At 40.6% G+C, this 23,940-nt stretch overlaps 2 protein-coding genes across 2 annotated transcripts; one reads left to right on the top strand and one right to left on the bottom strand.

The window, feature by feature from the left end:
- Positions 1-2,007: 2,007 nt before the first annotated feature.
- On the bottom strand, positions 2,008-10,623 carry sprtn (SprT-like N-terminal domain). Its single transcript, XM_061746610.1, has 5 exons — positions 10,155-10,623; positions 8,837-8,936; positions 5,200-5,328; positions 4,835-5,105; positions 2,008-3,689 (listed from the first exon to the last, which is right to left on the bottom strand). The coding sequence occupies exons 1-5, from the start codon at positions 10,496-10,498 to the stop codon at positions 2,713-2,715; spliced, it is 1,821 nt and encodes a 606-aa protein (XP_061602594.1). The 5' UTR covers positions 10,499-10,623; the 3' UTR covers positions 2,008-2,712.
- A 1,910-nt stretch (positions 10,624-12,533) lies between these two features.
- Positions 12,534-22,721, top strand: exoc8 (exocyst complex component 8). The gene is made up of 5 exons (XM_061707081.1): positions 12,534-12,927; positions 14,993-15,845; positions 18,396-18,649; positions 19,958-20,206; positions 21,706-22,721. The coding sequence occupies exons 1-5, from the start codon at positions 12,634-12,636 to the stop codon at positions 22,108-22,110; spliced, it is 2,055 nt and encodes a 684-aa protein (XP_061563065.1). The 5' UTR covers positions 12,534-12,633; the 3' UTR covers positions 22,111-22,721.
- The last annotated feature ends 1,219 nt before the right edge of the window (positions 22,722-23,940 follow it).

Raw genomic sequence — 23,940 nt, 5'->3', positions numbered from 1 at the left:
GGTTGCCAGTCGGTCTGGAGGAGCGGGGGGGGGGGGGTTACACTGGGACACTCTGAGCCGAGGAGGATCCATGGGAAGTGGACACGGGGGCTGGAAGCAGAGAGACGAGTGCACGCATGGGACAGAGGGGGGCGTGGGCGGGACTTAAAATGAAGGCATCTAATTGGTTCTTTCCCCCCTGCCAATCCTCTGGTCCTCTGACCAATCCGTGCCATTCGGTGCGCAAAAAACAGATTGGTCAGAGTTTTTACAGGATTAAAGCTGTCAGAGAGGTTGGATTTTTTTCTATCCTTTTTCTGAACTCATTATTCACTGGCTACTCTCAGGATGGAAGGACCATTTCACCCAGTTTAGCAATAAATGTTTTTGAATACGATCACAGACTATACCTTTTAAATATTGTGACGTTTTTCTCCCAAAGGTTTCTTGAAGTATTAAAAATGTCTCCTTTTTCAAAACTGGTGTTACAGATTTGCATTCGCTTTATTTTTTGGGAGGGAAATACAGAAAATGCAACAAGATGTAAGACTAGGAGGAAATAGAAATGGACAAGCTACATAATTCTACTCTGCGCCAATTCTAGCTGACTTTTTAACTAACTCTTTAGGGGTAATCACAACAGATCGTTAGATTGTCTCTTCCATCTTCCTCTACACCTCTTTATGGATTCAAACAAGCTCAAACCACGTCTTTCTTATCTCTAGCTTCATTTCCAACACGTCGATAATTTAGAGATCATTTATCAATCTCCTTTCAAAACAAACAAAAAAGCACATTTTCATAAATATTTTCTCTTTCAAAAATGCACTTCCTTGACAAATCCAGTGGCTTCATCCATCTTTCATATTAAGTCTGTATATAGAAGAATGGTTAAAGTTTTTTCTCTTCATTTCAGACACTAGGAGCACATTTGTTGCAAAAGCACTTAATTAAAGGCACGGCCTTGGGTATGTGCCACTTTGAATGGTTGAGGTCTGTGCAGCCAGATGGAAATCCAGTCTGCTGCAGCAGGCTGTGGGAGCTGCAGTACAATGGCTGCACGGTGACACGCTTCTGCTGCTGGCCCCGCTCTAGCAGGAGTCCTGAACAGCTGGCCTTGTGCTGTCTGACCTCCGCCCTCGCCCTCCTCGCCCTCCTCGCCTTCCTTCTGTTCGCCCAGTAGCAGTCTGCCGTCCTCTCTTTGCTGAATTGACCAAAACTTTCAGTCTACGACGTTGAATTTATCCTTTTTTTTTCATTTTAACCATCAAAACATGATGCAGAAACATCTCAGACTTCAAAGGTTGGATGTATTTGAACCATCAGTTTTTAAAAACAGAGGCTGAATTTCAAGATATTATAAAATAAATACCTGTAGAACCAACTCCCAGAATGCATCAGGGCTGCTGAAACTCTCATTTCCTTCAAGGTTGAAAACCTTTTTATTTACTGCTTCAATTTGGTAATCTCCCACAATGCACTAGAACCTTTATTTCTTGCTTATATCATTGTTTTTATTCTTTTTAACTGTCTTTAGTTCTGCTTTTGAACTCTTACTTTTAAATGCAACGTTTTAATGTAAAGCACTTTGTATAGTCTTGTACATGAAATCTGTTAAAGAAATAATCTTCCTTGGATAAACATTCATATCTTCGACCCCAAATCCAAAAAACAGTGTTCTATATAACGTACACAAAAGCAGAATGGAATTAGTTGCAAAACTCATAAACTTATACTTTATTAACAATTGAACTTTAAAAAAATTATAAAATCACCAAATATTGTTAATAAAATTGAGAATATGGAGAAATCCCTAAAAGAAGAAGGCTGGAAATTTCACAGATTTATTGGATTTATCCACCTTTGTATCCTGTTTTAATTACATTTTACCAAGTGTGCTAATATTCTTTGGAACTGAGGTTTTATGACACATTCAGAGTATTACGTGGTTAATGGGGGGGGGAGGGGATTCTCGGCTAACGGGAATTCAACCCGCTAGCCCAGGTGAATTCAGAACAAACAGGCGAGCAAAGTGATAAAACTTTTATTTGCCAAATTATTAACATTATATACAGTTATTTTAACGGCACAAAAAAAATCCCTGATTTTGTATCCAAAACACAACCACAACCCTCCTCTCCTCCACCGCAGATTTTACTATCGATGACCCTTCTAAATGCAGAGTAAATGTGAACACGCTCAGAGAAAAAAGACAACAAGGGTGAAATGTGATTCCTACACATCAGCAGGGATTGATCTGCGCGGCAGATCTGAAATAGAGGAAACAGGATCCTGCAAGAACCTCAACTCAACCCTGTCACCTTCAGAGAGGCTAAAAAAAAGCTCTCTGGGTAACAAGAACAGCAGCCTCTGAGCTCAAAACTCCAATCGTAAACATTCGACTATTAAAATGGTGACAGATAAAACGAACTGGAACTGGAAATGTCTGAAAGCTTTCTGATAAAAAAAACAAACAAAAAAAGAGTAGAATTTTGTCAATGCATGGATCTTTTTGTTTTTGTTAATGAAGCTGGAAAGCACTAATGACAATTATCAATAATTCTGAAAAACAAATAAATGTAATTAAATAAATACATTTCTATCAACCCAGGTGGTGTATAACTTAACAAAATGTCCAAGATCTCACAGCTGTTAAAGCTTTGGTGCAATGAAATAAAACCATAAAACTAGCACCCACTGAAAGGAAGTTGGTTTAACTTCCATTTCATTCATTCAAGAGAGGCAGGAATCAAGATGCTCATTGATCTTTGACTCCTGCACTTTTGTTTGGCACACTGGACAGCTGACCGTCAGCACAGATGGGTAGGAGGAGGAAGCCCCTGAGGAGGAAGCACCGGAGGAAGAAGCACCGGAGGAAGAAGCACCGGAGGAAGAAGCACCGGAGGAAGAAGCACCGGAGGAAGAAGCACCGGAGGACTGGACAGATGTAGAGGTGGAAGGGTAAGCCGTGGTTGTTGCAGTTCTTTGCTGCCCTGCAGGGGATTTGGGCTGTACCGACTCCCTGGTTGCTGCTGAATTGCTGCCTAATGTCTTCTGGAAGAAATCAAGGATGCTGGCCGAGCTGCCGCGGTCATCCCGCGTCCTCTTTCTTGAGGACCCTGCTGCACCACTGTCAGAACCACTGAAATACTTGCTCTGGGTTGTTTTAGTCGGGCTGCCTTGGGAAGTTTGCTGTTTAGAAAAGATGGAGGGGGCAGGGTTGGTGGAAGACGGTACATATTTTTTCGTCTGTGTGTCTGAGTTGGAGGACTGACTCTCGGGTTTCCTGAGGTCTGCATTCTTAAAAAGATCATGGATGGACTTTTGTTTAGTCTTATCTGGTCTTGGACCCCCATCGCGGGGATGGAATTGAGGGATCTTCACAGGCGAGCCGTTGACGTTGACAAAAGCTCTTGTGTTAGCGACGGATCTCCTAGCAGGCGGCTTTCCCTCTGCAGAGGCCGCAGGTCTGGTTGAGGGAAAGCCGTTAGAGATCCTCTTGGTTTGGCCAGACAAGGCAGTCCGAGGAGGAGAGTTGAGACCTCCAGCTGGAGATGCAGGGGGGAGAGATTTCTTTGGAGAGGTTTTCACAACAGGCACCGCTGGTGTATGAGGCGTGGAGGAAGACTTGGAGCTCTGAGAATTCCCTCCCAGGACGAAGCCTTTTCCAGTAAACGGGATGATGTTCCTTATATCCTGTAATCCAGAGTCTGAAAGTGAAGACAGTATCAATTCAAGTCCACCATGATTTCACATTTAATTAGGGGTGTAACGATACACTAATCTCACGATACACGATATTGTCACGATAACAATACGATACGATATTATAGCAGTATTTTTTTAACAACCTTGAATGAGGAACATATGACTAGAAAAAATGGTCTTTTATTTGAAAGACACAAAATACAAAACAATGCTGTGCATTTGCCCTATTGTTACAGTTTGTAATGCTTTATAACTGTTTAAGTTTTAAAGAGAAAGCCAGGCCAACCATTTTCTACAAACTGAACTAAAAGTAAATGTCAGGTTTGCATTATGCATCTTCAGTTTCATACAAGTACAAATTTTTAGCCACAAACTGAATAGTTTCTCTCATGTATGATTTGACTTTTTTCTTTTCCAGAAATTTAACAACTAAAATTAAATAAATAAAAGTAAATACATACAATTTTACATCATAAAAAAGATTGATTCATGCTCACCTTATAAGTGTAAGAGGAGATTTATTTTTGTTAAGAAGGTTTATTTGGTAATTCAGGGTTCATTATTTTATAAATATATTCTTTATATTCTGATGTAAATCAGGGACTATAATTACACTAGTCAGTTTATCTGTAGTGATTAGTCTGTTTTAGATTGGGTGGAGTGATACGCCACAGTACGGCACTAGGTGCTGTGTTGATGTTCTAAAATCCTAAACTGTTGAGAGACATTAAAGTACACTGGAACTCAGCAGAAGTTGTCCCCGTGTTTATCCTACTCACGACCCCAAAAAGGTTTAATTTAATAAGGTACGGCTTAACTCTACACCAGACTTAAAAGTTCAGAGCTCAAAACCCCCCAAGAGTCCCGTGATCGGGACGGCAAAACGGTACTAGTTTCTTCTGAGCGTAGTAAGATTTTGGTCCGCGGGTCGAGGTGCGGTCGGCACGCGCGGTAGGATGCGCATTACTAGTCAACACAATAGATTAATATTAATAACCCAATATCGCGATACAGTTTGCCACCTCCACGACATTTTTTGTGACGTTTTTGTATCGCAAAATTTCGTGGCACGATATATTGTTACACCCCTACATTTAATATAAATCTAAAACGTAATAAATCTCTGCAGATGGTGCTGACATGTTACCTGCAGCTGTGCTTGAAGGCTTCTTGTTTCCCACGGCCTTCTTCTCATCTTTCTTAGCTTTTTTCCCATATCCTTCCGGCTCCTTGACCTTGGTGTAAGTCCCATTGCATGTCCTCCGGTGATCCTCCCACCAGGGGTCCAGAGAGGACGGAGCTCGGTTCATGGCTCTCTTCACATAGCCAAAGTAAGGTTTGCGGTTCTGGCAGGGCCCGTCGCACCGCCACCAGTGCTGCCGGTACAGGTCAACCTCATCGGTGAAGCTGTGGTAGATCTGATGGAGGGAAGACGGATATTTCACTACCGCCGCCTGTTCAGCTCGCGTATGTTCCCCTGCTGACAAACGGCGTTGCAGAAAAGATACCTACAGTTATATTGGTCCCAGTGGCCGTGTTGATCCTGTTCATGTGCTTGCAGAACTCGGGCCCGTGGCCGCTTCTGTCCCGGTTGTTCTGGGTCACAAACAGGAGCGCGTGAATCATTTCGTGGAGGAGGGTCTGTGGAAACAAAGAGACTTCCAGTTACTTTCTTTCACCATTTAAAAGGTGCAATAATCTTAAAAATCCTTGACTGATTCAGGGAGAGTTGAGATCTGAACTCCGCCATACATACACCAATCCGTGTATGAAAATGACATCTCCCGCTCCATTTCACAAGCTGAGCCCTGTGAATCCCGGCATGGTCCCCTGAGCATATGCAGATGCCATCAGAGCAGTAAGCAGACCTCATTTTACTGGGCACATAACTTTGTTGATCCGAAACTTGACCAACTGAAGCAACGCAGTATCATAATACAGCCCCTTGCACAGTAGTCACAGGCATGTTTAGCACGTTTCCTCATCCAACACCCTTCTTACCGTGATGCCTCTTTCACCCTGGAACAGAGTCAATCTGGACTCATCTGACTTTATCTAGCTATCTATTTTAATACATTTTCCCTTTGTGGATTGATAAAGTTTTATTGAATCGTTATGCTTTTAAGGAAATGTATGTTTTTCTTCTCACTGAGATGTGCCCAGGTAGTGATCCTGATTAGGAAGAAGCAGCTATGATGGATGGATGGATGGATGGATGGACGGACAGATGGACGGAAGGACTCATCGAGAAATACCTAGAGTTTACTTTGCACTGTGAAGTGAACACGTACTTAATAATAAAAATAAAAATGAATTTAACTTGTAATGCACTTTACATTCAATGAATCTCAAAGTGCTACACTTAGACCATTATTCATTCATACACATTCTCTCTGGTGGTGGTAGCTACATTTGTAGCCACAGCTGCCCTGCAGACTGACGGAAGCGTGGCTGCCATATCGCGCCAAAACGGCCCCTCCGACCACCACCTACATTCATACACATTCACACGGGGCAAGGTGGGTAAGGTGTCTTGCCCAAGGACACTACGACACCAACTGGGACGGAGCGGGATTTGAACCGCCGACCTTCCCGCTCTACCACCTAAGCTACTGCCGCTCCTAACTTACACTCTCTTACTAAGAATGGGCGATATTTTATCGTTCACGTTGTCATCTCGGGGTAAAAACGATAAATTCCCCTTGATGACGTTTTTGTGTAACAAACATGGCGGAAGGCGGATCTGAGAGCTTGTTGTTAAACGAGGCTCCAGCACCATTATCTGGAACTGGTTTGGATTTAAAAAGAGTGACGAGGAGCAAACATCATCTATTATATGCAGAGTCTGCTAAAAAACTGTGAGCGCAAAGGATGGTTTTTATTTATTTGTCCTGTTTCTTTATTTATCAGGTTGTATTTTTTTCTACTTTGTGATTTTATAAGCTAGGAAAACTTGAAAGACAATAGTACTTTTGCTGTTTGCACTGTTATCCCACTGTTTAAGCCATACAGTTTGAATAAATGTTGAATCTGTTCTTACATTTCAAACTTGTTTCATTTGAGTCATTACAGTTTTGCAGTACAGGTGTACTAATTTAATTGTTTTTTATTAATTCAATTTAATTGGTGTAGTTAAGTAGTATTTAGTATTCTTTTAGAGCAGTGTTTTGGGGGCTCCAAAGCCTGAATGTGGTGATAGATTTATTGTTACAAAGGTGGAGTCGAATTGGTATTTTTTCTATTGTCATTTTTATCGTTATCGGGATAAATGCCAGAAATGATCGTGATACATTTTTTAGTCCATACCGCCCATCCCTATCTCTTACTTTCACTATCAAACAACGCAGTGAGAACTAACGCTTTATTATTTTCATTAGGTTTAAGATTAAAATGATCGACAATCATGATCATTCAAGATAGTTTTAAATTATTATTATAACATATTTCTTTATCAAAAATGATGGTTAACTACTATCGCTCCAGGGTTTCACAAAGTATTCAACAGTTTTTAACCCAGTTTTAGTCTCTGCTTGATGCAGACCAATAATTTAACCCTTCTAAAAGCAGAGTCAAGTATTTTCCACAGTACCTGGAAGTGTCTTCCAACTTTGTTGTTTAAGAAATGAGAAGCAACCTAAACCATCATTTGTCAGATGGAAAACATTAATAAGTGGAGTAGTTTTCAACATGAAGCTCATATTTTTTATCTTAGTAATTATCTATTTATTATGTACGGAAGAGTATTAGGGCCACTTAAAAAAAAAAAAAAGAATTCTGAGAAAAAAGTCAGAATTCTGACTTTAATCTCAGAATTCTGAGAAAAAAGTCAGAATTCTGGGCCACTTAAAAAAAAAAAAAAAAATTCTGAGAAAAAAGTCAGAATTCTGACTTTAATCTCAGAATTCTGACTTTAATCTCAGAATTCTGAGAAAAAAGTCAGAATTCTGACTTTTTTCTCAGAAGAAAAAAAAAAAAAAAAAAAGTCAGAATTCTGAGAAAAAAGTCAGAATTCTGACTTTTTTCTCGGAAGAAAAAAGAAAAAAAAAAAAGTCAGAATTCTGAGAAAAAAGTCAGAATTCTGACTTTAATCTCAGAATTCTGAGAAAAAAGTCAGAATTCTGACTTTTTTCTCAGAAGAAGAAAAAAAAAAAAAAAGTCAGAATTCTGAGAAAAAAGTCAGAATTCTGACTTTAATCTCAGAATTCTGAGAAAAAAGTCAGAATTCTGACTTTAATCTCAGAATTCTGAGAAAAAAGTCAGAATTCTAGGCCACTAAAAAAAATCCAGAATCCATCCATTATCTATACCCGCTTTATCCCTTGCGGGGTAACGGGGATCTGCTGGAGCCTATCCCAGTTCATTTCAGGTGAGAGGCAGGGGTTACACCCTGGACAGGTCACCAGTCCATCACAGGGCCACATATAAACACACAAACCATGCTCACAACCACACTCACACTCACACCTACGGGCAATTTAGAATCACCAATTAACCTAGCATGCATGTTTTTGGACTGTGGGAGGAAACCGGAGTACCCGGAGAGAACCCATGCAAGCACGGGGAGAACATGCAAACTCCACACAGAAAGGCCCCTGCCGGGCCTGGGAGTCGAACCGGGGACCTTCTTGCTGTGAGGCAACAGTGCTAACCACTAAGCCACCGTGCTGCCCCCCAAAAAAAAAAAAAAGTAAAAAAAAAAAAAAAAAGTCAGAATTCTGAGATTAAAGTCAGAATTCTGACTTTTTTCTCAGAATTCTGAGATTAAAGTCAGAATTCTGACTTTTTTCTCAGAATTCTGAGATTAAAGTCAGAATTCTGACTTTTTTCTCAGAATTCTGAGAAAAAAGTCAGAATTCTGAGATTAAAGTCAGAATTCTGACTTTTTTCTCAGAATTATTTTTATTTTTTTTTAAGTGGCCCAGAATTCTGACTTTTTTCTCAGAATTCTGAGATTAAAGTCAGAATTCTGACTTTTTTCTCAGAATTATTTTTATTTTTTTTTAAGTGGCCCTAATACTCTTCCGTAATTATGGGATTGTTCCAACTTGTAGTACATTATATTCTGCAAAACAGTTGTTCAAGGGGAACTTGATGAAATCCCCAAATGACTTCTGAAACATCAACACTGGTATATGAGCATCCATCTCACCTCCACCAAGTCTTTTCTGGGTCGAAGCTTCAGCAGAGGCTCACTGAGTCTGATTGAACACAGTCCCCCTCGGCCTTCATATGAACACAAGCCAGCACACCTACGAGAAAAAGCAATATGAGCAGAGACATTCATCACATCACACTTTCTATTTATTGGACATACCAGTACTCATCATTTAAGCATACCGTGCTGAAATACAGACCACAACACTGGACATAACAACAAAACCAAGAACAAGACAGGATTTCACTATAAAATCAACATATTATGGATTTTGAAATTTTATGTTTTCTATTTTATAAAAAAGTGTCATTTCTGCCATGTTGTTGTGTTTCCTGAAATAGTTTGTGGGATTTGTTAATCCTTTATTAATGTTGTGCTATTTCTGAAGTATTCATGTTTTTTCTGTATTGTTGTGTTTCCCATACATTTCTTATGTCGTTGTGCAGAGGTGTCAAGTAATGAAGTACAAATACTTACCTTACCTTACTTAAGTACAAATTTTGGTTATCTATACTTCACTGGAGTAATTATTTTTCAGACGACTTTTTACTTTTACTCCTTACATTTTCACGCAATTATCTGTACTTTTTACTCCTTACATTTTAAAAAGAGCCTTGTTACTCTATTTCATTTCGGCCTTTAAAAAAAACTATCCAGTTAAATTGCTCCATCCGGATAGAGTGAATTTGGTTGTGGTTGTTTCAGATGTTCTTGTCCAGTTTTGTTCTTACATCCGTTCCCTCAGATTCCTGCAACTAAACTTGGATGTACATTCCAATAAAGGTTAGGATAAATGATAACATGCCTCTGAAGTTTGACTTTTTGCACCACTACAATACTTATAGGCAACTAGTCATCATATCTCCTGCTCTCTGAAACACATGTTAATGCTCAATAGTACACATATATGGTTCTTTAATATATTTGCATTATACTAAGATGCATTCATTTTCAATGGCTTTTGTCCTTAATGGCTTTTCCCCCCCTTACATTACTGTTATACTTTAAGTAGTTTTGAAACCAGTACTTTTATACTTTTACTTGAGTAAAAAACTTGAGTTGATACTTCAACTTCTACAGGAGTATTTTTAAACTCTAGTATCTATACTTTTACCTGAGTAATGAATGTGAATACTTTTGACACCTCTGTCGTTGTGCCATATTGTGTTTCCTGAAATAGTTTGGTGTTTCTTTTATCTTAGTGATTGTTATTGTTTTTTTAACTGGCTATGTGAGTGCTGCAGCTTCACTCAGGTGGACATCAGTGTTGCCATGACAACACATGCCTGAGTGACAGCAGGAGGGGACTCACAGGGTCATCCTGGCACTCCACTTGACCTCCACTCCGTTCAGCTTCCCCCAGAAGAAGGTGTCGTTGAACTCCAGGAACATGGCCCTGACGTCCGGGCTCGGGTCCAGCAGCTCCCACGACTCGTCCACGATGCTGAGCGGCCGCTGGTGGCGGGGACTGGGCTTCCAGTAGGGAACCAGGTCTCCTCCACCTCCCCCTGCACCTGCACCGTCCTCCACCCTCCTCCTCTTGCTGCTGTGGCCGCCGGCCTCGTCCTCAGAGCGGGCTGCTGGGAGCAGCGAGGTCTGGTACTCTTCATCAAACTGCTCCTGCAGCTGGAGGGCCAGCAGGAGGTCCTCGTCCATGGCGACACCTCTCACACTACCAGGGCTTGATTTACGTGGACCCTAACGGGCCAAAGCAGCTAATTATGTGCACAAATACCTGAATTTGTGTCATAACTAAGCACACACGTCCCCATCTTCCAGTCAACCGACGTGTTTGGTAATAGTCAAGATCCAGCGTTTGTCAGAATCACAACAACCACAATTTTCAAAATAAAAATCCTAAGCCCGTTTTGTCGTTCGTTTTAGACTATTATAATGTTTTATTTTTCAGAACTATAACATCTAATTTCCGGTAAACACTGCATTCTTATGAACTTAACTAGACCCCACCGTTGAAAGACTCCTCAAGGAGGATTCTGGGATACGTAGTCCTCTTACTTTTAGCTGGTTGGACAATTCAATCTTCCCCACCTTTTCCGATAACACCTGTCAAGTCTCCCGTTTTGACCGGGAAACTACCGTATTTTAGCCCTCTTTCCCGCCATCCTGCCGTATTAGTATTTTCCGGTAAATTTCCCGTTTTATAATATGATTATTTTTAAACTGCAAACTGAATTGTCGCCAACCTCGCGAGAACTGCCCCTTGCTGTAGCCTGGGTGGCAGTTCTCGCGAGGTTAGTGGCGACAACGGGAACAAACCATGGATCAACAAACTCGGAACAACGAATCAGAGATGGATGGATGTAACGAGAGTGAAGGCATTTCTGCCAAAAAAAGTGAAGACTTCGTGTAAATATCTCTAAAAATGGAAAACCGAATTTACTTTCCTAAAGAGGAGCAGGATGGGGCACATTTACCCGTTCTGGAAGAAGTGTAACTGTGTTTTTTGTGTCTCTCACGTGAGGACCGATGTCCATCAGCAGCACCAGAGAGCAACATGAGTGAAAATGACAAATTAAAATAAAATGTAAATGTTTCACTGGAAGACAATCAATGTGTATATAAACTGAAAATATTTAAAATAAATAAGTGTGCTTTAATTTCCCCTTGTGTTTTCATTGAGGCTCTATTATAGGAATCACATGTAGAATAGAATAATACTTTATTGTCAATGTACCTGGTTACAGTGAGATTGAAAGCAGCATCACCTCTCCAGTGCAAGACAAATAAGAAACAATAGTGCAAACAATAAGAAATATAAGAAATATAAATAATATAAAAAATATAAAAAGAGGTTAAGGTGCATTTGAATAGTGAAGACCTGAGATTCTATTTACAGATGATTGTATTTAGTTACACATGTAGTGGAATATTGCACCTATAGAAGTATTGCACGGTAAAAAACAGTAATGAAGACATTCACGTTTTAATATATACATAATAATATACACATATATATATATATATATATATATATATATATATATATATATATATATATATATATATATATATATATATATATACATAATATACAGGAATGTCCACAGCCACATTTCAGTGTCAACAAAGGTAGAACTATCAGGCTATGAGCACATAATTGTACTTTGTAAGTGGTTGACAGGTACTGTGGTTATTTTTTTATTTCTCGTAAATCTTTCTTAAAATAAAGTAAGACACTGGTCCTCGGTTGGGCTGGTGGGCCAGCGGAGGAAGGTATCTGCTTTAAATAAAGAAATGAACTCACAAAGTGTAATGGTAATCTGTGAACATATGGATATATTATTTAGGAACGAATGTATTAACTATTTTAGTTTTTTCAAACGACTCAATAATGAAACTTCTCTCTGTATTTGTTGGCCATCCCCCCCTTAAACTCATGTCAAAAAGAAATGCGATACAACTTTTGAACACAATTGAAGAATATAATTTATTGGATAAGCCCTAGCCCCTTAAGTTATTTTCCTTTTTTTATTTTATTTCTTTTCCTTCTGTTCTCTCTTTATGCACCTTTTCCCTGATACATGTTGAAAAAAAATGTGATGCCTTGTTGTTTGTATATGAATATATTTTCAATAAAGGAAAAAAAAAAAAATTGTTGGCCATCCTTTCTCGTGATCACGTGACTTTCTCGTGATCACGTGACGCTCACGCGTCAACCAGTCCAGCTTCCTGTTTGGGTCGAGGCGGATATGAAGGATCTCTGACCAACTCGTCCTCTGTCCTCATTTATTGTTATTCTGTAAACATTTAGTAAAACAAACACGTAAACCATGTCTGAAACCGGGAACAAGCTGCGGAAGCTGCTCGAATCTCCCAACTTCGACCCGCAGAACTACGTGAAGCATCTGTCGCAGCAGTCCGACGGAGACCGGGACCTGCAGGAGCACCGGCAGAAAATACAGAACCTGGCCGACGAGACGGCACAAAACCTCAAGAAAAATGTGTACAAGAACTACAGGCAGTTCATCGAAACGGCCAAGGAGATTTCGTACCTGGAGAGCGAGATGTACCAGCTGAGCCACATCCTGACGGAGCAGAAGGGCATCATGGAGAGCATCACGCAGGTAGTTTACCATCCAACACCCTACTGTGATGCCGCTTTACCCTGGAACAGTCAGGACTCATATGACTCATCTAGCTGGCTATTTTAATAAATTTTCCCTTTGTGGATTGATAACGTTTTATTGAATCTTAATGCTATTAAGGAAATGTTTTTCTTCTCCCCTGGATTCATCTGACTGAGATGCGCCCAGGTAGTGATCCTGCTTAGGAAGAAGCAGCTATGATGGATGGATGGATGGATGGATGGATGGATGGATGGATGGACTCATCGAGAAACACCTAGAGCAGGGGTGCACACAAGCCGGTGTTGTGCCAAAAAGTGATTGCCTGCCAGAATCTGATTTCTCCCCTAAAAATGGGTCTTTTTACCTGACAAAAATTGATTGAAGGCCAAATACAGTTAATGAAAGGTTGTTTCTACGTAAATATGATTTGATCTCATTCTTGAGCTTCATAATATAAACACTGGAGCTCACAGAATTGCTTTTAACTCTTTTAAACGACCATTACAACACAAAATAGGCATTTTCACCTGCCAAAAAATTGATTGAAGGCCAAATACAGTTAATGAAAAGTTGTTTCTGCCTAAATATGAATTGATCTCATTCTTGAGCTTCATAATCTGAAAATCTGACGTTTTAGCGCTATCGTTCAACGGGCTGCTGTCCGCGCTCCCGCGGCCACAAATCAGAAGAAATCAGATTCTGGCAGGCAATCACTTTTTGGCACGACACCGGGACTCCAGGGATAGTCTACTACACGTTTTAGATGTTTCCTGCCTCAACACAACCCTGATAGACAAGGCTGTGTCACCAACAGAGTTGTGTAAACCTTGATGACGACCAGTAATTAGAATCAGGTGTGTTGAAGACAGGGAAACATCTAAAACCTGCAGTAGACTAGCCCTGGAGTCCCGGCTTGTGTGCACCCCTGACCTAGAGTTTACTTTGCACTGTAAAGTGAACACGTACTTACACTCTCCTACTTTGACTATCAAACAACGCAGTGAGATCTAACGCTTTATTGTTTTCATTAGATTTAAGATTAAAATGATGGACAATCACGATCATTCAAGAGTTTTCAAGATTCAAGTTTTAAATTATTACGATAACACATTTCCAGGGGAGAAGAAAAACATACATTTCCTTAATAGCATTAAGATTCAATAAAACCTTATCAATCCACAAAGGGAAAATGTATTAAAATAGACAGCTAGATGAAGTCAGATGAGTCCAGATTGCCACCCGAAGGCTCAGTCATTGGTATACTTTTATATATAAGGCAATGCTTGGTCTGCTGCCTTCTTACATCTGCTCCTTGATTGTACAGAGAAGTCCTGGTTCTTGCTACGTTCACAAGAATACCGGTACCTGTTGCTCGTTGTTCCTTTTACCCGTACTGAACTGGGCAAAAGAGCCTTTGTTTATTCTGCTCCTTCAGCCTGGAACAATATTATTACAATATGACTGGAGGCTAACAGGGTTAATTTCTCTGAGAAATTTTAAATCTAAATTGAAAATACTTGAGGCTCCATTAGATGTACTTGTTTTTTGTGATTTGCTTGCTTTTTTAATTTAATTTTAATTGTATTTTATCTGTTGGTGTTTTCCGTCATTTATAACTATGTGTTGCAATTGCTGCTGCCTATCATGGCCAGGTCTCCCTTGGAAAAGAGGTTTTTAATCTCAATGGGATTTTCCTGGTTAAATAAAGATAAAAAAAAATAAATCTTTATTAAGAATGATGGTTAACTACTATCGCTCCAGGGTTTCACAAAGTATTCAACAGTTTTTAACCCAGTTTTAGTCTCTGCTTGATGCAAACCAATAATTTAACCCTTCTAAAAGCAGAGTCAAGTATTTTCCACAGTACCTGGAAGCATCTTCCAACTTTGTTATTTAAGAAATGAGAAGCAACATAAACCATTATTTGTCAGATGGAAAACATTAATAAGTGTTTAAGTAGTTTAAGTAGTTCTCAACATGAAGCTTATATTTTTTATCTTAGTAATTATGTATTTATTATGGGATTGTTCCAACTTGTAGTACATTATATTCTTCAAAACAGGCGCTGCTGTCCGCGGACAAGGACGAGACCTCCAAGGAGATGCAGGCGGCTTTCCCCAAGGAGACGGAGGAGCTGAAGCAGAGGACGCTCACCTCCCTGCTGGAGAAGGTGGAGGGCGCCAAAAACATCATGGACAGCCCCGGGAGGCACCTGGTCTACAACGGAGACCTGGTGGAGTTTGACGTGGACAACATGTCCCCCGTCCAGAAGGTGCACGCCTTCCTCATGAACGACTGTCTCCTGATCGCCACGTGGCTGCCCAACCGCAGAGGCGCGGTGAAGTACAAATACAACGCTCTGTACGAGCTGGAGAGCTTCGCCGTGGTCAACGTGAAGGACAACCCTCCCATGAAGGACATGTTCAAGATCCTGATGTTCCCAGACAGCCGCATCTTCCAGGCCGAGAACAGCAAGGTGAAGAAGGAGTGGTTGGAGATCCTGGACGAAACCAAGAAAAACAAGGTCTCCAAGGACACGCACAAGAAGGAGGAGGAGGTCCCCACCTCTCCTGTCAGGGCTGAGGTGTCCACCAACCCTTTTGATGTGGAAGACGAGCCCATGGGTGCTGAGGAGAGTGTGGACCTCAGCCTGGAGTGGATCCAGGAGCTGCCGGAGGATCTGGACGTCTGCATTGCCCAGAGAGACTTCGAAGGGGCCGTGGACCTGCTGGACAAGCTCAACGAGTATCTGAAAGACCAGCCGGCCACCCAGAGGGTGAAGGAGCTCAGGCTGAAGGTGGAGGAGCGTGTGCGGCAGCTGACGGAGGTGCTGGTGTTTGAGCTGTCTCCAGATCGCTCACTCCGGGGTGGACCCAAGGCAACCCGGCGAGCCGTGTCCCAGCTCATCAGACTAGGTTGGTCTTCAAGTGGTTTTGTTTACAGCAGTAATACAGACATCTCCACAGGCTATGTGCTGAATAGGGCTGGGGATCGATTCAAATGTCAAGAATCGATTCGATTCCGATTCTTAAGATTCAGAATCGATTATCAAGATTTGATCCGATTCGATTCCAATATAGATTTGGGTTAGTGTTATTAAAGCTGTTTTTTGAGCTGTTGCATGAATTATATGACTGTAGTTATGCAAAATATTACTACTAGTATTATATTGAGATTAAACAGCAAGTATTGGCAGCTAATGATGCTGTAAGGACCAATCAGCTCCCAGAATGCTGATAGAACTGCTTTCAGAAACATCGTGTGGGTCAGAATTACCAAACAGATCCAGGGCAGCAAACAGAGACGGATGAAATCGCTTTTATTTTTTTCCCACATTCCGTTTTTATTTGTTCCATTTTCGGTCTATTTTGGTTTTTCATTTTTGAGCATTTGGTTTTTAGCATTTTTTGCAAATATATCCCCAAGACAGTATATAAAGTAATGAAATATAGACAATCTATGCAATTATAACTGAACACTTTAATGTTTTCATACCTTTAAACATATTTAAAGGCAAAAAAATGGCACCAGTTATTCTCGTGTCCAACAAAACATTCCTTTTTTCGGGATAAACAAAAAAATAACAAAAAGTTGTAATGTAATGATGAAAAAAAAATACATAAATAAATAAAAGAAAATAAAAAAAATCCCCCCCCAAAAAAATAAATAAATAAAAAAATCGATCTTTAGACATATGACTCGATTTTTAGAAATTAATATGAGAATCGATTTAGAATTGGGAAATCGATTTTTTTCAACAGAGGCTATGTGCTGAACTCAGTATTTTAATGATCAAAGTCACCTTGACAATAGTTTCCAAGTGACTCCTGTTTGTTCTCTCCCGTCATCCAGATCGTTATTTTGTGAAGTGTTTGACCTGCAAGCTGTTAAAGTCTAGTATTCACTGAAGTAACTCGTCCCTACAATGATCTCCATGTATTTAGTTTTCTAAGACTAACTTTAGGAAATATTTTCATATTTTTTGTCTTAGTGAGGTTTATTAGGGTTTAAGTCTTACAAACCTTTATATCTATGTTGATTTTTTTCATACTTTGAGGTAAATTGTTACTTTATTTAGCTTATCTTAAATGGCCAAATGTACTAAAACTATAATTGGCTATTCTGGTTTGCTGCAGCTAGTATTTCCACTTCAAGTAGAAGAAATAACAGAGACGTTCACCAGGATGTTTTTGTCACTGACATCATGGATCTAAATTTTCCAAACAGGACAACATCTTTTGACCTACCCACAAAGCAAATTGTCACATTTTCCATTATGGGATGAATAAAAATCCCTGTTTGCATCTGCAAGTAGTTATTGTAGGCTTATAGATAATTATTAATCCAATTGATTAGATCTGATTTTAGCTTACTATTAAAAAAAAAACAAATAAATACACAAATAAGAGTGTACCAATTTGTTATGTTGCAAAAATATTAGAATTTTCCCCAAAAACACTGCAGTGACAAAAGTAGAGGCCGTCCAATAATAGAAATATATCTTTTTTAATGTTATGAAATTCACACCAACTTTGCAGCATTAATATTTGTTCTTGTGCATGGTTTGGTTGGGGAAAAACCAAACGAAAAAAACAGTACAACAACCTTGTTATCAACAAGACCCAAATATAAAAATATCCTCCACTTGAAAACACGAAGTCTGCAAAACAAAGATAATAGTCCCTGAGAAACTGCATCTGGGCGTCATTGGAGAGGTGGACCAATCAGAGACAGCCAGACCAGTGTCTACAAAAACATGCAAAATGATGTGGAGCTGGTTAATGTCAGTTTTTCAATAAAAACGTTGTTGATTCCAGGTTTTATCAGGAATTCTGCAGCGCTCTTGGTTGTTTTGAGTGGTAGTTCTCAGACACGTCAGTTTGAGTCTTCGTTCAACGCCTGCTCAAGTCAATATCTTAGAGGATATTATTTCTTCTGATTGTCAACGTATCTGCATGCTGCCGCTTCCTCTCAGTTCTGCTTGACTCTTTCTTTATAAAGCTATCAATGAACTGCCAGAACTTTGAATTAATGTGTCAAGTTTTGTTAATTACTGTACTTACATCAACTTTATGTTTAAGCGTCGTCACTGTCCAGTCAGCACATAGTATTAGGATTACCTATACTCTCATAAAAGGAAATAAATAAGTAATAAATAAGTTTAAACACTAATAAGACTAAAGCGCTGCTTAAAACTTGACCACAACAAAACACCAGCTCGTTACAAGTTTGTGATCAGATGTTTAAATATTGTCATTTGGTTTTTGTCTTTTTACAGGTTGCAGCACAGTTTTTGTCGTTGTCCTTGTTTTACTCTTGTTATTACTTGTTTTACTGTGTGTGCATCAGTTTCTCCAAAAAGAAAGGAAAAAAAGAGCAGATATGATTTGACACAGCTACCATCAGTGCTCTCCGTCTCCGCCGGCGCTAACCTCGTGTTGTTGTGTGGACGCTGCTCGTTTCAGGCCAGTCCACCAAAGCCTGCGAGCTGTTCCTGAAGAACCGCGCCGCCGCCGTCCAGACGGCCATCCGGCAGCTTCGCATCGAAGGGGCCACTCTGCTGTACATCCACAAACTGTGCAACATCTTCTTCACCAGCCTGCTGGAGACCGCCAAGGAGTTTGAGATGGACTTTGCAGGGAACACGGGCTGCTACTCTGCCTTTGTGGTCTGGTCCAAATCTGCCATGAGGATGTTTGTGGACGCCTTCAGCAAGCAGGTGGGCAAAGACGCAGCCAGATGAGAAACACCTAGTTGTGTGTTTTTCTTTTTTTTATATGATAAAGAAAGCATACAAACATTTGCAAAAAGGTTTAAAAATAATGCTTTTTATGAGATTGCTTATCTACCTGTAGGACTTAACTGTATAGGATGATATGGCACTTTTCCACTAGTACCTACTCAGCTCCACTCATCTCAGCTCGGCTCGACTCGGCTTGGTTTCTTTTCCACTACAATTCAGCACCTGGAGCAGAAGGAGGTTGGCGCAAAGCTGCTGTGACGTATTTGATTGTGTGATCTAAACGGAGAAGAAAACAACACTAAAGATGTAGAACATGGAGGAGATGATATACAGGACTGTCTCAGAAAATTAGAATATTGTGATTTTCTGTAATTTAATTACAAAAACAAAAATGTCATACATTCTGGATTCATTACAAATCAACTGAAATATTGCAAGCCTTTTATAATTTTAATATTGCTGATCATGGCTTACAGTTTAAGAAAACTCAAATATCCTATCTCAAAAAACTAGAATATTCTGTGAATCTTAATCTTAACCTGTAAGCCATAATCAGCAATATTAAAATAATAAAAGGCTTGCAATATTTCAGTTGATTTGTAATGAATCCAGAATGTATGACACTTTTGTTTTTTTAATTGCATTACAGAAAATAAAGAACTTGATCACAATATTCTAATTTTCTGAGACAGTCCTGTATGTGCTGCTGGGTGTGTGGCTTGTGTTCGATATCAAGTTAAAAAATGAGAGTGAGAGAAGCTTCAAGCGGCGACACTTTTGAATTTTTTTTTTAGCGCTGCTGAAAAGTCCGTTGGTAGCCGTGAGCAATTATGAAGTGACAAAGCTCCTGGTGGATCTGGTCGTTCCTTATCGCCCGTCTACATCCCTTTTTAATTCTCTCCTCAGCCACCAGGTTTATGAACATCTGCACCTCAGAGTTGGATCATGAAACAGACTTTTGCGCTGCCATTGCCTGTCGAATAAAATGAACAAGAAGCAGCGAGTCGCTCTTTTGCTGATTTCCTCCTCCTGACTCAGACGTCTGACTCCAACCCCCCGACCAATCGGTGGCGTGTAGTGTGATGACGTCAGATACAGCCGACTCAGCCCCTTAGAACCTCGGCAGAATAGTTACAGAAAAAGTATCTACTCTGCACGTTAGACCCCTAGTGGGAAAGCGCCAGACCGAGTGGAGGCGAGCCGGGCTGAGTAGGTACTAGTGGAAAAGTGCCATAAGTGGCTGATGTAACAGGGCCATATGTCTTTTCTTCCCTCCATCACCAGGTGTTTGACAGTAAGGAGAGCTTGTCGACGGCGGCGGAGTGCGTCAAGGTGGCCAAAGAACACTGTCAGCAGCTGACGGAGATCGGCCTGGACCTGACCTTCACGCTGCAGTCGCTGCTGGTCAAAGACATAAAGGCAGCGCTGCAGAGCTACAAGGACATCATCATCGAGGCCACCAAACACCGCAACTCCGAGGAGATGTGGAGGAGGATGAACCTGATGACCCCCGAGGCTCTGACTAAACTCAAGGTCTTTTGTTTTCCTCTCAGGCTTTCTCTTTTCTTTTTTTCTCTCAGTTCGACAGATTGTGATGTGAATTTGACCAGTTTTATAAAGGATACCAAGAGGATTTTTCTGGTTTTCTTTCATTTATGCTTGTTGCAAACTAAATTTCTCTGACTACAGGTTGTATCAAACAAACATATGGAAGAAAACATGACTTTTTGGTTTGAATTTGAACCTTTACAACTCTTTTTACAAAGTAAATATTAATCAGATACTCATAAGAAGAGCAGTCCAAGGCTGCAATACTCCCCCTACTTTCTTTCACTAGCCCTAAAAAAGAAGGGACAGATTTTATGGCAATTGAAATCTTCCCAGGGCCCTGTCTCAATACTCCCCCTACTCCTACTTTCAGCACCACCACTAATCAGGAAGCTGAGAGCCAAAAGCTGTTTTAATTTCAGCTGTAGCGCTGTTAATATGCCACTTTATTAAGTTTTAATATTTTTTCAGGCGTAAAAGTAACCGTTAAGATCCCCAACCTGGGCTCAGTTTATCCAAATAACGCCTGTTAAGAAATTTCCTGCAATGTTTTGGATGATGAGACCGCGGCGCAGCAGCAGCAGCCGGAGTACAGACGTGATTGCCAGGTCAACCTGCGCCGTCTTCCCGGGGAGAAACCTGCAGCTCTGTTGAGAATTACCGCTGGCTGAAATAAATAATTTAGGAAGATAAATGTTGGTTTAATAGATGAAATCTAACAGTTGTAGCTACGCCTGTTAAGAAATTTGCTCCGAAAATTTTGCTGATTTATGGTTCTGCGTTAAATTGACACAGAGCCTACGGCGTAGGGTATGGCGTACGGCGCGCGTCGCCGCGTAACTTACGCCGCAGGCTCTGCGTTGGTGTAACGCGGGACCATAAATCAGCCTATATTCCGGCGAGGTTGGAACAACGGAGAAAACGAGTGATTATGTACACTGAGTGAATATTATGAAAGTAAAATATATATTTCTAGCTAGAAATGTAATCAAAACGCATTTTTATGCAGAAACAAACTCAAAATATTGATTTTATTCGCTAAAAAATAAGAAATGTCCGCCATGTTTTTTTTTGGATTCAGTCCGCAAATGACGACGAAAAGCATTCTGGGAAATCTTTTTGTCCCTAGGTCAGCTAGTCAGCTTCGGAAATCCCTACAAACGTAGGGGTAGGGATGAAAACGAAGGCTAGGGGGAGTATTGGGACAGGGCCTTAGATCCAGATCTCGTTCTCTATCAACACCTTTAGAAACAAATGAACAAACTACACTATTAAAAGAGGTGATAATCAATACTGAAAATAACTTCTGATGCCGTATTTCTGCAAATAGTTATTTGGGCTTCTTTTAAAATTTCTATTTTTTTTTTCATTTCAGTTCGGGCTCTGTAAAGGGTTATTTCTACATTTGAACTAATACTCTCCTTTTCTAGTGCTTTCTTATTTGAACCATCAGAACATGAGCATATTCCTCTTGGTCTCCGCAGGACGAGATGCGCGGCTGCGGGATCAGCTTCCAGCAGTACACGGGAGACGACTGCTGGGTCAACCTGAGCTACACCGTCGTGGCCTTCACCAAGCAGATGATGAGCTTCCTGGAGGAAGGCCTGAAGCTCTACTTCCCCGAGCTGCACATGGTGCTGCTGGAGAGTCTCAGGGAGATCATCCTGGTGGCCGTGCAGCACGTGGACTACAGCCTCCGCTGCGAGCAGGACCCCGAGAAGAAAGCCTTCATCGTGCAGAACGCCACCTTCCTCCACGACACCGTGCTGCCGGTGGTGGAGCGGAGGTTCGAGGAGAGCGTCGGCAAGCCGGCCAAACAGCTGCAGGACCTGAGGAAGAGCACGCGGCCGGTGCGGATCAACCCCGAGAGCACCACGTCCTTGGTCTGAGACCCGGCCGAGCCCCTGTGAGACTGTGATGAAGGACGGTGGCCAAAGAAAACCCACAGGATCTCGTCCTCCCTGCAATTCCAGCTTCCCTTTTTAGAGCAAAGCACTACAATAGCTACTGGTTGTTTTGATGCAGCAGGACAGGAGATGACTGTTTGCATCGCGGACAATGGTCACATGAGCGGCTGAGTAAGACATTTCAAGACCAGCATGTGTTTTTTGACTTTGAACCTTCATTTCAAAGGCGTCAGCTGCTGCATCCAGTTTTCTTCAGCAGTGAACATGTGAGGAGGTAACAGGTCCTCGGCCCTTTTAGATGAATGCAATTTATGTGGTGCGAGTGAGACTTGTGCATGTGTGATCCTGTTTATACATAAGTTATCACGTTTACTCAATGATAAAACTGATGTTTCTGTTGTTTGAAAGCTTTTTTTGTTCTATAAGTTTAAATTTGATCCACTCAGTTTGATTTTAAGGTAACTACATTGTTATAAAGCACTGAAGTATTCAGATTTATAAACTGATTTCATTAGATGAGTAAAGACGGCGCACTCACATGTTCCTTGTCTGTTTAAATGTTTGTAACACGGATTAATAAAGATATTAATGCACAGGAGTAGTCTCTATTTAATTACCACACCTATGGAGAAAGCATCCTTTAGTTTCTGATTTAAAGAAGATACTTTTAAAGAAAAAGATCTGACAAACAATGATGAAGATAAGAGGGACCTCTGTGATCTACAATGAAAGTTTAAAGTTTAATCTCTCAAATGAATTTTATTTAAAGTTTCTCCAGAGGTGGAGATATATTTTTCTGATCTGAATGTACTAAAATATTTTTTTTTGTCCTTTTCTTTCCCTCAAATGTGCATCTTACATGTATGAACATCTCTTTCTAACTTAACGTTCCAAATCTGACACCGCTGACATCTTTTTCAGCAATAAGCTACTTACTTTTCATAGAAGCTTCAGCACAAGAACAATAGCTGCGCTCTAGTTTACATTTGCATGTGCATTAATGTATTTTGTTGTGGTCCACCACTGCACATGATATAATGTTCCTTAAGAAGTAAAGCAGAATAAGTTTCCCTCTGTGACTCGAACTGTACGGGTGTCTTTGCCGTTCAAATCAGTTTCAGTCGTGACTGAAGAGACCGTAGAGGGTCGAACCCACCTGCTTAGAAAGGATGTCACTCTCATAAGAACACATTGCTGTGATGACTGGAACATATATGAGGTAGGGAGAGATCTAAAAATCCTAAACCTCAGACTGGTAGATGCCAGAACAGACATTGTTCCACTGTTTCATTTTTATTTTGTCCACCTAATGAACCTAAAAAGAAATCAGTGAGAAGGGCAGTGTTACCTGATTTATGTCCATGTTTCTTCAATAAAATAAAGGAACTACAGTTAATTTTAAATTCCATAAACTAATGCTACTAAAATAGTGTATTTTATTCCTGTCTAAGGTGTTTGTCGCCCTCTTGTGGCAGTCACGAGTCAGGAACTACTGGATACTCTTGTATTTACAGTAGTGATGTGTAGATCAGTGTTTCCCAGCCCTGTTCCTAAAGGCACACTGTCCAGCACGTTTTCATGTTTCCCTGGTAAAACACACGTGATTGGATCACCGTCAGCTGGTCTCCAAGGTCTACACAAGTCTGTCAATAGACCACGAATTTGAGCCAGGTGTGTTAAAGCAGAGGATGATCTCTCTGCATTTGTAGCCTCTCAGAAGCGGGTCATGCAAACCTTTAACACCAATCTTAAGTGAGGGGAAACTCTACCTAAGTGGCTGGCTTTTCTCTCTAAAGCGAACTCCTATGAACA

The sequence above is a fragment of the Cololabis saira genome, chromosome 18 (genome assembly GCF_033807715.1).
Source record: "Cololabis saira isolate AMF1-May2022 chromosome 18, fColSai1.1, whole genome shotgun sequence".
Lineage (NCBI taxonomy): Eukaryota > Metazoa > Chordata > Actinopteri > Beloniformes > Belonidae > Cololabis > Cololabis saira.
This window is presented reverse-complemented; position numbering and strand designations above follow the sequence as displayed.

Excerpts from the sequence above, each read along its gene's own strand:
- sprtn (XM_061746610.1), bottom strand. The coding sequence starts at position 10,498 with ATGGACGAGGACCTCCTGCTGGCCCTCCAGCTGCAGGAGCAGTTTGAT. Across the intron at positions 8,937-10,154 it reads TGGAGTGCCAGGATGACCCT|GTGTGCTGGCTTGTGTTCAT; the intron begins GTGAGTCCCCTC and ends TTTTTCTCGTAG. Across the intron at positions 3,690-4,834 it reads GCCTTCAAGCACAGCTGCAG|ACTCTGGATTACAGGATATA; the intron begins GTAACATGTCAG and ends CTTCACTTTCAG.
- exoc8 (XM_061707081.1), top strand. The coding sequence starts at position 12,634 with ATGTCTGAAACCGGGAACAAGCTGCGGAAGCTGCTCGAATCTCCCAAC. Across the intron at positions 15,846-18,395 it reads GTCCCAGCTCATCAGACTAG|GCCAGTCCACCAAAGCCTGC; the intron begins GTTGGTCTTCAA and ends TGCTCGTTTCAG. Across the intron at positions 18,650-19,957 it reads TGGACGCCTTCAGCAAGCAG|GTGTTTGACAGTAAGGAGAG; the intron begins GTGGGCAAAGAC and ends CTCCATCACCAG.